The 13,313-nt window shown below is 41.4% G+C and overlaps 1 protein-coding gene across 16 annotated transcripts in view; it reads left to right on the top strand.

Moving 5' to 3' along the window:
* The window catches only part of DOCK9 (dedicator of cytokinesis 9), a 293,481-nt gene that overhangs the window by 216,015 nt on the left and 64,153 nt on the right, over positions 1-13,313 (top strand). For all 16 annotated transcript variants that reach the window (XM_032151176.2, XM_058438033.1, XM_058438030.1 and 13 more), the window contains exons 28-33: positions 2,757-2,903; positions 3,122-3,205; positions 3,617-3,728; positions 7,772-7,950; positions 8,188-8,301; positions 10,798-10,915. In XM_032151176.2, coding sequence (XP_032007067.1) covers positions 2,757-2,903; positions 3,122-3,205; positions 3,617-3,728; positions 7,772-7,950; positions 8,188-8,301; positions 10,798-10,915 — 754 coding nt within the window. The remainder of the gene's footprint in view (positions 1-2,756; positions 2,904-3,121; positions 3,206-3,616; positions 3,729-7,771; positions 7,951-8,187; positions 8,302-10,797; positions 10,916-13,313) is intronic.

The raw sequence follows: 13,313 nt of genomic DNA, 5'->3' as shown, positions 1-13,313 counted from the left end.
AGATATAACCACCAACATTATCACACCACACAAAATTAGCAAAACTTCTTTATTATCATCTAACACCCAGTCTATATTCAGTTTTCCCCAGGTGTCTCAAAAATGTCATCCTATAGTTGGGTTTGTCTGCTTCCGGATCTAAGCAAAGTTCACACATTGCATTTAGTTGCTGTGTTTCTGAAGTTTCTTTGATTCTTAAACTGTTCTCTTTTCATCTGTTTGGACTTTTTTTTTTTTTTGGCAACATATTTGTTGAAGAAAGTGGGTCATTTGTCCAGCAGAATGTCCCACAGTTTAGATGTGGCTGATGGTAGCCTCACCATGTTACATACATGGTTCTCTGTCCCCTGTGTTCCCTGTGAACTTGTGGTTGGATCTAGAGACTTAATTTGATTCAGGTTTGATTTTTTTTCTGGCAAGGATACCTCATAGCTGTTACTATTGCATCACATCAGGAAGCATATATACCCAGCTGTTCTACTTTTAGTTATAATAATGTTGATTAATAGGTTTACATGGTGCCCACGCAACCTGTCCATGATAGAGTTCTCCATCTACTTTTTCTGGTTTTAGCAGCCATTGACTCAGCCCCATTGTGAAGGCCACAAGCATTTCTTGGGATACCTCTTTTTCGGGAGTGGCCAGCTTGGGTAGCTAGCAGTCATGCCAGAGGTTAGAGTTGGCCTTGCCTGCGGTGTTGGAAATTGGTCATCTATTGATGCTGTCATCTCAGGATATAGAGTTATTGGTTGCACATATGCAACAAAATCCCTTTGGAATTTCACATTTTGCCATTCTGTTTTCTAAAGTTGGTGAACTTCACATTTTTATTACTGATCCTTTCCTCCCTGGATTCTTGACTCTATGTAAGTTTATAAACATTTCCTCGTTATTGGTTTGAGAATTGAAATTGTTATGAAGCTGGTATTTCAAATATTCTGAATAGGTTCTGGCATTTAATGCATAATATAATGCCTGCTGTCATGTCAGAAATGTCTAGGTTGCAGTTCCCAGTTTTAGAAAATACCGTTTGTTTGATATTGGGACATTGGTTTGGCTGCTCTAAAACAGGCCATAACAATAGTGGTTTAAATTCGACAGAAGGTTCATTTCTCTCTTGGACAATCATGAGCTGGTAGGCAGTTTGGAGAACAGGGCAGCTAGTTCCCCAGGGTCATTCAGTGACTCAAGCTCTTCCGATCCAGTTATCCAGCGTGAGATGTTCACCTCATCCACATGGCTGAGAAGCTGGCTCACCGCCACAGCACAGTCCAGGCAGTGGCACAGGATGGAACAAGGGAGGCCAGCGGCTCCTTTTAGGAGCATGGCCTAAACAAGGCACACATCCCTTCCATAATTTGGTCATGTGGCTCATACCTAGTGGTAAGTTAGACTGGAAAAATATAGTCTGGCTGGGCAGCCATGTGCCCCTATAAAACCATACTCTTCTGTCACTAAAAGGGGGAAGACAAGGACAGTTTTATTAAAGGCCAATTAGTACTTTTTAGTGAGCTCTCTAAGCCTCAGTTTTCCCGTCTGTAAAATGGGGATGAAAATACCCCCCTCTTGTGGCTGTTAGAATTAAATGCATGAATGGATCAATGTAATGGAGCATCCCTCCTACTTCAGGCTCTCGGTAAATTATTCTATTTATAGACACAGGGGGAGTGCGGCTTCATGTAACAGAAAGTGCCCAAGTTTTGGATTCCGTGGTAGACCTGGGTCTGAATCAGTGTTGTTAGTTGTGTGACTGAGGACACATGTACCTAACCTCTCTGACCCTTTAACAAATGAGGATTACACTTATAGGGGTATTACAAGAATTGAATGAAAAAGTACATACAAATATGTAGTGCAATGTCTGACATGTAGAAGATAGATGTAAGTGTTAGCTAATTGCTGAGTAATCTGAGTGTAATTTTGTAGGTTCCTGTTGGGGAAAGATTACTGTGTAAAGTTGATTGTAAGAAGACTGCTGCCAAGCAGTTTAAACTAATCATGCACAGTCATCAAAATGTGTATTTTCAGTTTGAGTATTTGGAGCTTAAATGTAAGCCAGTGCTTTCTAAAGAGATCTCTGAGAGGTACAGGCACCAGAATCATCAAAGATGCTCAGTAAAAATGCAGGTTCTTGCCCCTTCTCCCTGCACCCGCTGCCAGGCTCCTGAATCAGAATCTTTGGGAATGGATGCAGAATCTCCACCTTTTTACAAACACTTTTTAGGTGATCTTTATTACGCTGAAGTTTGAGGTTCCAGTTTTAATCCACAGCACTTATTTGAAGTATTTGAACACTTACACTTTGAAAGAAAGAGGGTTAATTTATTTTTTCTAATTTCAGATAAACAAGACCAAGACTCTGAGGTTTTATGGGAATTTTTGAGACTGGGCTTTGCTTTGTCACCCTGGCTGGAGTGCAGTGGCTGATCCTGGCTCACTGCAGCCTCAGACTGCTGGGCTCCAGCAATCCTACCACCTCAGCCTCCTGAGTAACTGGGACTGCAGGTGCACACCACCACACCCACCTAATTTTTGTACAGATGGAGTCTTGCTGTGTTGCCTGGGCTGGTCTTAAACCCCTGAGCTCAAGTGATCCTCCCATCTTGGCCTCCCAAAGTGCTGGGGTTACAAGTGTGAGCCACCGTGCCCAGCTAGAAACTGGGTTTTTTAAGACGGACTCAGGGATGAGATATTTTTTTTCTCCCAAATGATTGCAACTTAATAAATAATAAATGTTTGCTCTGAATTCTTTTTAGTTGCTGCGAAACCAGAGATTTCCTGCATCCTATCATCATGCAGTAGAAACTGTTGTAAATATGCTGATGCCACACATCACTCAGAAGTTTCGAGATAATCCAGAGGCATCTAAGAATGCGAATCATAGCCTTGCTGTCTTCATCAAGGTGGGGACCGCCAGGGAAGAGGATATCAGTTATGGGACAAAGATGTACTTTTTACGAGCTGTCTAGCAGAGTGACTAGAATAGAGTAGGTGCTCTGGCAATGTCGATGGCATGTTTTTTATGTCAGTGGATAAACTTATTAGCAATAAATGCTGCTTTGAATCCAAATTTCCGAAATGTTTGGACCTGAAATACCTCTTTTCTTGTTTTCCTCCACAGAGATGTTTCACCTTCATGGACAGGGGCTTTGTCTTCAAGCAGATCAACAACTACATTAGCTGCTTTGCTCCTGGAGACCCAAAGGTAGTGTGGGGGTTGTTACTGGTAACAGAAGTCACCATGTAGACTTTCTCTGGTAGAATTATCTTTTTCCTTTTTTTTTTTTTTTTTAAATCTCTGCCTTACCAATTTTTTTATGGTATTGAGCCTGTGTCTGTAATTATAAGCTACCTGAAATCCTTCATTGAAGTAGGAGAAGCATAAATAATAAATGCCCTAAAAATCAGTTGAAGACATTGTTTAATGAAATGTGTCCTTAGTTTTCAAATCAATCCCTGCAGCCATCCTGAAATCTGTACAGTGCAATAGGGTATGCAGTTCTAAGAAGGTCAAGAAGCTAATGACTATTTCTAGCATACTATTGCTAATAGGCTTTTTAGAATCCTGTATAATATATCCAGTGAGGTATTTATGACTAAACACTTCTTCCTGCAGACCCTCTTTGAATACAAGTTTGAATTTCTCCGTGTAGTGTGCAACCATGAACATTATATTCCGTTGAACTTACCAATGCCATTTGGAAAAGGCAGGATTCAAAGATACCAAGGTAATCCATCTTTATTTCTATTAACCTTTTCACAAAGAGAGACATTTATTTTCAATAAGAAAAGGTAATTGATTCAAACATGATATTTGAATTTTCTGATTTTTTCATTGATGAATTAATTTTTTTCTTATGAAGTTTCCATTTCAAAAAATATTGATAAAATATGGGAACTTACTTTTCAGCAAACTTATCAGACTACAGATCATGCCAGTATGGCTATTTCATTGAAAACTCCCTTTGCTTAAAGAAAAGAAATCTATTTCAGTTGCTATAGCTTATTTTTATTTGTTTCACTTTTCCTTTTTTCTTATGAATTAGCTTTTCTTTCACCAACTGTGGAGTCAAATGACACTCCTGTAGGTAGGTGTGGGGTGTGACGCTTGCTTTCTTGCATTTTCCTTCTCTAAAAACTAAAGAATGCAAGTGATGGCTGAACTGCTTCCGTATGCTGTTCTGTTAAGCATTTCCTATATAATTTGATCAATTTTTAAACTTACCATAAATTAGTGAATTTTTTCACTGGAGCTAAGACATTGCTGTAACATCCCAGGGAGGCGTCCAGTTTTTTGCTCCTGAAGTCACTGGGTACTCTAGGATGTTTCTTTAAGAAGTAAAACAAACATCCCTGCTTCACCCCCAAAATTCATTATTCTCCTGTTTTCATAGCCCTTGTCCATAGTGGTGGCAGTAATCAAAATCACAAGCAATGTGGCTTTTTTACATGCTTTTAATGTTTGTATGTTGAGTCTTTATTAATGTCCTGTATTCTCTTTAAGTTTGAAGAGAGTTGAGCTCATAGAGATGTCTTTGTCTTCACTGAGTAAATCAAATTGAACAAATTAGTCTGTCAGATCTGTCAAGCAATATTTATTGAGCTTAGTTCCTTGTATGTGCTCAGGTATTTCGTGCTAAAGGAGAGAAAAAGTGGAAGGATGCCACCAAACTGCTAATGGCACCTGAATCAACTGCTTCTGAATTCCGAGAGAAACACACTAAGGCATTCATTCAGAGACAAACAGCTTTCCCCCAAACAGACTGGTACTGCCTTTTAAGGATCAGGCAGGGGGACTGTGGCCCTGGAGTTGGCTTTCATGCATTCAACAAATATTTACCCCGCACCAACTGTGTCGAGCTTCAGAATAAGTTGTGTACAACCTGGATGACAATCCCCGGCTATTCTACATACACAAAATACATAGAATGTCAGACACCCATGCATCCTAAGGAGAACAAACAAAGCAAGGAAAGGGGATATGAAAAGGGGTGACATTTGAGACAGGGTGGCCAGATAACATTTGGAAGAAAGTGAGGGGTGAGCCAAGCACCCTCATATCTAGGGGAGAGTTTTTCTGGGCTGAGAGAATAGATAGGTATTCAGTGTCCCGTGATCTAACCCTGGCCCCCCACCTCTGTGGTCTCACACCCCCCTATTCTGCACGTTCCAGGCATCCCTGCCGACTCCCAGCTCCTCATACATATCATGCCACCCCTCCACCTCAAATAGCCCCCTCCCTGGGGAATCCTCATCTTCCTCCCCAAGCCAGCCACTCCACACCTCCTGCATGGGGCCTCCCAGGGTCTCCTCACTCTCTTCCAGTTCCTCACCTGGAATTAACCACTCTTTCCTGCCCTGTGCCCCCAATCTCACCACAGCCTCCCTCAGCCCAGTCTCCTGTACCTGGGGACTCTCCTTCCTTCCACCTTGGTACAGAGCCCAGGGAGCTCTTTTTGCCCAGTGGCTGTGCAGTGAATGTGTGCTGATGCCCATCTCCCCATGACACAGCAGCGCAGCACAAGCTCTTATAGACTTCTAGGGTATTTGGTAGTAAGATGGGCTTCGCTCAGTCGGTGGGGGGGGCATATGTGAGTAATTTGCCTTACTACATTGATAGGAATAAATGTTTTTTAGAATTTTCATTTTCTTTCTTCTCACTTACCTCCCACCCCTGCCTTCACCTCCTTTCTTGTGTTAGTCCATTCGTGTTGCTATAAAGGAATACTTCAGACTGGGTAATTTATAAAGAAAAGAGGGCCAGTGCAATGGCTCACACTTATAATACCAGCACTTTGGGAGGCTGAACTGGGAGGATCACTTGAGCCTAGGAGTTCGAGATCATCCTGGAGAGCATAACAAAACCCTGTCTCTACAAAAAAACAAACAAAAACAAAAATTAGCCTGATGTGTTGGTGCACACCTGTAGCCTCAGCTACATGGGAGGCTGAGGTGGGAGGATGGCTTAAGCCCAGGAGGCAGAGATTGCAGTGAAATCTGCAATCTAGGCAGATTATGCCATGGCACTCCAGCCTGGGCAACAGAACAAGACCCTCTCTCAAAAAAAAAAAAAAAAAAAAAGAAAAGACGTTTATTTTGGCTCCCAGTTTTGCAGTCTGTACAAGAAGCATGGCGCCAACATTGGCTTCTGGTGAGGCCTCAGGAAGCTTCCAATCATGGCGGAGGGCAAGAGGGGAGCCAGCATGTCACACAGCGAGAGAGGGAGCAAGAGAGACAAGGAGTGAGGCGCCACACTGTCGTAAACAACCAGATCTCGCATGAACTCAGAGCAAGAACTCACTCATTATGGCAAGGAGGGCACCAAGCCATTCTTGAGGGATTCGCCACCATGGCCAACACTGGGGATCACATTTCAACGTGAGATTCAGAGGGGACACACATCCAGACCATGTAATTTCTCATGCACATTCATACACGCAAGCACAGATGTGTGCTCATGGCTCATGGCTAAGAAGTAGAGCAGCCTTGTAGAATTGATCCTTTCTCATTTGAAGCCAAGTCTGATCATCTCTTGACACCCAGGGTGGGCTGAATGCAGAGGATGGGTCTTAGTTTTTTTTTGTTTTTTTTTTAATTCAAAGAGCATTGCATCTTTCCTAACTCAAGTAGTTTCTATCCTCATTTCAGACCTTCAGCTTGACTTAACTTAAACCATAAGTAGTTTCTTCCAAGAGACTTATGTGAATTCAAGCTATGACTTATAGTTTAGATAAACTAGGTGAAATAAACAATGAACATAATCTAGAAATGGAATACTCTCCCTCTTCTACTAAAGGGTTTCACAGAACTTGGGTCCGTATTTTGGGTAGATTTAGGAGTAGCTGTCTGATGTGGGACAAAAGGCAAAGGGAGAGGTCTATAGACTTTCTTTTAATAATGGAGTCAGTCTGACAATTCACAACCTAGGTTCAGCTTCCCGAAATGTGTATTTTATCTTCAGAGTGATGTTTAGCTGTTTTTATGTACCCTTCCTAAGTAGAGTTCATGTTTGCTCCTGTCTATTTTCCAGAAGAGCTCTCAGTTTTGTCATTTAGCTTGCTGGTGATTTACCAGTTTGGTCTGATGCTTTGTCCACTTCAATTTTAGTTTATATTAAATTTGTATTTGTTTTCAGAGGTGGAGAAATATTAGGAGAATAGCTTAGGAAATACTGCATTAACTAAGTTCTTCATTCAGGGATAGCAGAATAAGTAGGTTATATATTGTTTATTTTAAATACATTGGGTTTTAATGGAGTATATAGATATTAATGACCAGGAAAGGAATATATGAACTCATGTAATAACATTTTTATATATATATATATTTAATATATATATATAATATATGTTTATTATTTAATTACCTGTTTGTTATGCACAAAGCGCTCTTATACAGTTCTGTTAGCTAGTATAATAACATTTTTAACTTTGTCAATAACAAACTTATATTTGTAATATAACATATGCTGTGCTCTAGTCTAAAAATTGGTACTTAAACTGTTCACTAATTTAATTATGTAGGATGCAATATGTTCCAAAATCCAGTACACTTAATTGTATTTAAATTTGGTTTTCATTTAAGATCCTCATGGCTAAGAAGTAGAGCAGCCTTGTAGAATTGATCCTTTCTCATTTGAAGCCAAGTCTGATCATCTCTTGACACCCAGGGTGGGCTGAATGCAGAGGATGGGTCTTAGTTTTTGGTTTTTTTTTTAATTCAAAGAGCATTGCATCTTTCCTAACTCAAGTAGTTTCTATCCTCATTTCAGACCTTCAGCTTGACTACTCATTAACAGATGAGTTCTGCAGAAACCACTTCTTGGTGGGACTGTTACTGAGGGAGGTGGGGACAGCCCTCCAGGAGTTCCGGGAGGTCCGTCTGATTGCCATCAGTGTGCTCAAGAACCTGCTGATAAAGCATTCTTTTGATGACAGATATGCTTCAAGGGTAAGTGGTCCCCAATGGAAGGAATGTGCATTGATGATGTCCTTTATTTTAAGTGGTGTAAAGAAAGTAATCAGTTAGAAAATTCATGGTAACAGCACTAAGATTTTGCTCTGTTTTGGGACTAAAATCAAATATCTGTCTTTATAGGAAGGATCCAAATAAAGGAGATGGTCAGCGCCAACTTAGTTCGGTTCTTAGAATCCTGGGTCAAACTTACCATGTGTGTCTTCTTTTCAGAGTCATCAGGCAAGGATAGCCACCCTCTACCTGCCTCTGTTTGGTCTGCTGATTGAAAACGTCCAGCGGATCAATGTGAGGGATGTATCACCCTTCCCGGTGAATGCGGGCATGGTACGTAAGCGTGGTCACATCAACTCAGCCTATATCAGGTCCCAGGGAAGCCAGGACAAAGCACCATAAGCTGGGTGGCTTAGAGCAGCAGCAGTTTATTCTCTCCCAGTCAGGAGTCCAGAAGTCCAAAATCAAGGTGTCAGTGAGGCTCCTGGGGAGGAGTCTGGGCCATGCTCCTCTCACAGCTGCTGATGCTGCAGGCAATCCTTGGTGCTCTCTGGCTTGTAGTGGAACTGTGCCAGTCTCTGCCTCTATCCTCACTTGGTGTTCGTTCTTCATGGTGTTTGTGCCTCTGTGTCCCTCTCCTCTTCTTCTTCTTTTTTATTTTTTTTCCAAGATAGAGTCTTGCTCTGTTGCCCAGGCTGGAGTGCAGTGGCACAGTCTCGGCTCACTGCAACCTTCACCTCCCAGGTTCAAGCAATTCTCCTGCCTGAGCCTCCCAAGTAGGTGAGACTACAGGCACCCACCACCACATCCAGCTAAATTTTTTGTATTTTTAGTAGAGGCAGGATTTCACCATGTTGGCCAGGCTTATCTTGAACTCTGACCTCTCGATCCGCCTGCCTTGGCCTCCCAAAGTGTTGGGATTACAGGCGTGAGCGACTGTGCCCAGTCCTCTCTCTTCTTCTTATAAGGATGCTAGTGATTGGGTTTAGGGTTCACCCAGTATAACCTCATCTTAGATATATAATGGAAAAATCCTATTTCCAAATAAGGGTACATTCTAAAGTCCAGGTAGACATGAATTTGTTGGGGGACACTATTCAACCCAGTACACACACCCCTTTATTTTGCCATTGCAACTCCTGGTAAATTGCATTTCTAGCTAAGATGGGGTCAAACACTAAACCTTCAATTCTTTTTAAAAAATAAGTATGAAAACCATGTTCTCCTGATGAACCAATGTCTTGTTAGGCCTCAGAATTTTCATTTGTATATTCAATAAAAATTTTTTGGGGGAAGGAGACACAAAAAAGGTGTAGTTCTAACCTAACCTGTGTCCTGGAAGAGGTCATGGTAGCCCCAGTTCTAACAGTAACGTGCTGCACAGTCTAAGAAAGGCCATCTCTGTGGGCTACAGTTTCTCTCCCTCTGTCAGATTAGAAGTGAGACTGGACATCAGGGATGCCAAGGTGAGGGACATGAGGCTCCACCTCCAAGAACTGACTGCCTTAATTTATATTATCTTTGTGCTGTCTTTTAAACATGCACTGGAAATTGAGTAGACAGAGAGATGACCCCAGAAATTATCTCAAAAGTTTTTTATTAGAGATGGTTTTACTCTTTGTTACTCAGTCTTTGGTACCTTTGATATGATTTTTTAAAAAGGATTCTTGGAATCATCTTGCAATTCAGCTTTTTCAAAGCTTTATCACTATCAAATTTCTTGTCACATTTCAGTTGCAAAAGGCTTTTTAAATGTTAACCTATAATAATTTCTAATTAGTAAAGTTTATAAGAGTTTTACATCTAAAACCTGCACTCCTTCTCTTTCTAATGCTCTCTTCTTGGCCTCAGAGGGCTTATCTGCTATGAATTTCAGCAGATGTTATTTCAGCATTTCCCCTTGCCCTGGTACTTTGGACTCATGAACTGGCTTGGTTGTTCATCTTCCCACCTTGTCATTATGGGTGTATACTTGCAGAGTCTCATGTATGTTTCTGTCCCTCTATCCCACCCCAACAGTGATGCAGTGTCCCATTTTTACACTACCTCTTCACCTCCAATTACGTTCCTAAGTAACATTACACTGAGATGAGCTGTGTGTATAGCTTTTGTGTGTGTGTGGCTGCTCTAAAGGGCATAAACTCTCTCTATCCTAAGTGCACCTCGCTTATCTCACCGTGTACCACATGGCATTTCACACATGTATTCTCTAACCCTGTCTGTTTTTCAAACCAGAGTGAGTAATTCAGAGTAGAATGTGACCTCCCTGAACTGCTTCAATCCTAACAAAAATGAACATTTTCACCAAAGTAAAATCCCGTTTTTTGACCTAACTTCAAAATTAATATGATTTCTCCATTGACTGAGAGTTCACATGATGCTACAAACATCTACAGACTGTCATTGCTGCTGTTGTAATTCCCCACGTTACAGATAAAAGCCAGCATTCCAGTTAGAAAGAGCAGGGGAGGCTTTGTCTGAAGGAAAACAAAAAACAAAAAAAACAATTAATCTAAGGAAATATTGCCCGCCAGAGCTCTGAAAAGGGAAAGGTGTTAGAAATGCTGGGGAAAGAGAAACAAGACTTCATGGAACGTGATTTCTCTCCCTCACCCCCACCCAGCGTCCATATCCCATGCCCCCTACTTCCCCTCTGACCCATCCCACCCTCCACCCTCACTCACACCTCAAGGCTGCTTCTCCCATGCAGGCAGGCATGTTGAATGTATCAGGCTGTCTTGGTCCTGCACTTGCCCTGGCACTTCCAAGAACAGGGGAGGAATCCTTTCCAGTCATCTTTGATTGTTTCTGCTTTCCTTTCCTTGACAGACTGTGAAGGATGAATCCCCGGCTCTGCCAGCTGTGAATCCGCTGGTGACGCCGCAGAAGGGAAGCACCCTGGACAACAGCCTGCACAAGGACCTGCTGGGCGCCATCTCCGGCATTGGTAATGCTCCATGCTCTTGTGAACTTCTCTCCACCATCACTCTGAAAGTGTCTTGTAGCCGATAGTTGGTGAATGTGTCACACTTGTGTGGTAGGACCTTGAAGTCTAAGTTTCTGCCCTGAGTATTCTTTTCCTGCTTGTGATAGTCAACAACTGAAACCCCTCAGCCATGCCCTGAAATAAAGGTCCTAGATGCCTGTGACTCCTCAGGATCATACAGTTAATCACTGGCTCACGCCGTTTGCTTTTTGTTCAACGTTTGTTCAGTTTTCATTTTAAATCTTAATTGGATTGTGTATACTGTTAAGGAATATTTTTGCAGGTGGTGGGAGGAGGGGAACACTAATTTGTAGTGTTAGTGATTTTGATGAAATATGACATAGTAGTTCCAGAAGAACATAGCAGTTTGTGGCTAGAATTCAATCCTAAAATCCGTTTTCAAAAGTCTTCTGTCCTACAAGACTTTTTCTGTGTGAAATAACAGAAGAGCAGCCACCTCTGAGAGAAAAACACATGACACAAATCAAGATTCTAATAGTTTCTCCATAAGAAAATACCAGACATAATGTACTTATTAATATTCTGACTGATTGAACGCCTGTGCTAGCTTTTTCTCAGAGATAGCAGTTTACATATATATATATATAGTATATATATATATACACATATCTTCCAAGAATTGTCACAGGTGCTCACAGGCTTCTTCAGTCTTTATTTCTCCCTCTGTTTATCTCATTTTGAATAAAGAAAGCATCCTACTATGGCTAGTGGCTAGACTACCCAATAATGGGACTAATTCATGGGATAAAATAAATGGCAGCCTTTATCCGATTAACTCACAGGACTTGCCCACTCTGAGATTATGTCTTTACCTTTGCCAGTGGTAGTGGTGTTAATATGCCATTTCATGTAGGGGATGAGACTGGGTAGAATTTAACATAAGAAAGCCCACACCAATGCCCAAATTTATCCTACAATAATAATACCAGTCCTTAATCTGGTTGATATTTGTGTGTCTTTTTCGCAGTTATGCTCTCCTTAGTTGACACTGTAAAGATTAAAAGAGTTAATTCATGCAAAATGCTTGGAACAGAGCCTGGCACATGGTAAATGCTCAGCAAATGTTGGCTGCTGTCAGGAGTTTCCATTTGCCTTTCTTCTGGGCCTTCACTCTGTCTCTGCCCTGCTTTGCCCCATTCCCAGCCACTGCTCCAGAAGCAGGGAGGGGACCTTCCTCAGAGGGTTTGGTCTGCAGTGGTTCACAGCACTAGCTTTAAAGTCAGACAGATTCAGCCTTGGATCTGGAATCGACCATTTGCTAGTTACCATGGCAGGATGTTGTCTATCTTCTTTGCCCTCCATACCCATGTCTTCAAAACGGTCGTTAGAGGGATTAAGAGCTAATACGACGTGTATGGGGGTTGGCAGAGGGGAGCCAGATGAGTGGAAACATCACTTCACTGTAACCTTGATCATTTCCACAAAGTTTTAATACTTCCGTTTGACTCTTGACTCTTCTCCGATTCAGAATTCACCTTGTTAGGATTGGGGACTTCTTTAGAATTTGGAGATAGGCCATTGGGGATCTTTAGCATCATGGCCTCCAGTTGCTCCGCATTGACGGTGCAGCTATGAAAAGTACTTAAAACTGACTTAATCCTTTTTCACTCTTGAATTTTAAGATCCAGATCCACTTTTCATAGGAATTCACCTCGACAGACTTATTATACTCAGGTTATCTATATTGCCTCCTTTCTTGAAGATATAAATCCCTGTTCTCTTTTAGGAGTACCTTCCAGGGAAGCGTCATCTTTAAACCGGGTTTACTAGTTTTTTTTCTGGCAGCTTTAGCAATTCTTTGTTTATCAGGGAGTTTCTAGCTAATTTTAGTCCTGGTGCTTCTCCTTCAAGAGCAAACTCTCCTTACATCTCTGTTAGAAGAATCCTGTTTCCACACATACTGAGAATGTGCCGTCACAGTTTTTTAAACGTCTTTGGAGCATGGTGCCTGAGAGTTTTAAAAGTGATTCACTGCCTGGATAAAAACGACTCTGAGATGACATTCATTTTAAAAGGCAAGCGTCCTGAGGCTCAGGGTTTCTTTTTCCACCTACTCAGTGGTACCAAGGGAAGAGGGATGAATTTATCTTCTTTTCATTTTATTCAAGTGTCGTTTAAGGACTTTAAAAGTTATGCACTGGGCCAGGATATTAAATACAATCACATACACATACAAAATAGGAACAAACTAAGCATATTGATTTTGATATATTGCATTTCCATCTGTTTGCCTTAAATTAGGACTCTAGTTCTAGAATCAAGCTTGAGACTCTGAGAACTTAGGGCCTAATTTTACTTTACTGAGGACCTCTTTCTCTTGAGTTCTGTGTTCTTTTTC

This window comes from Hylobates moloch, unplaced genomic scaffold, assembly GCF_009828535.3.
Source record: "Hylobates moloch isolate HMO894 unplaced genomic scaffold, HMol_V3 SCAFFOLD_4, whole genome shotgun sequence".
NCBI lineage: Eukaryota > Metazoa > Chordata > Mammalia > Primates > Hylobatidae > Hylobates > Hylobates moloch.
Note: the sequence above shows the minus strand (reverse complement) of the source record. Positions and strands in the feature narration are given on the sequence as shown.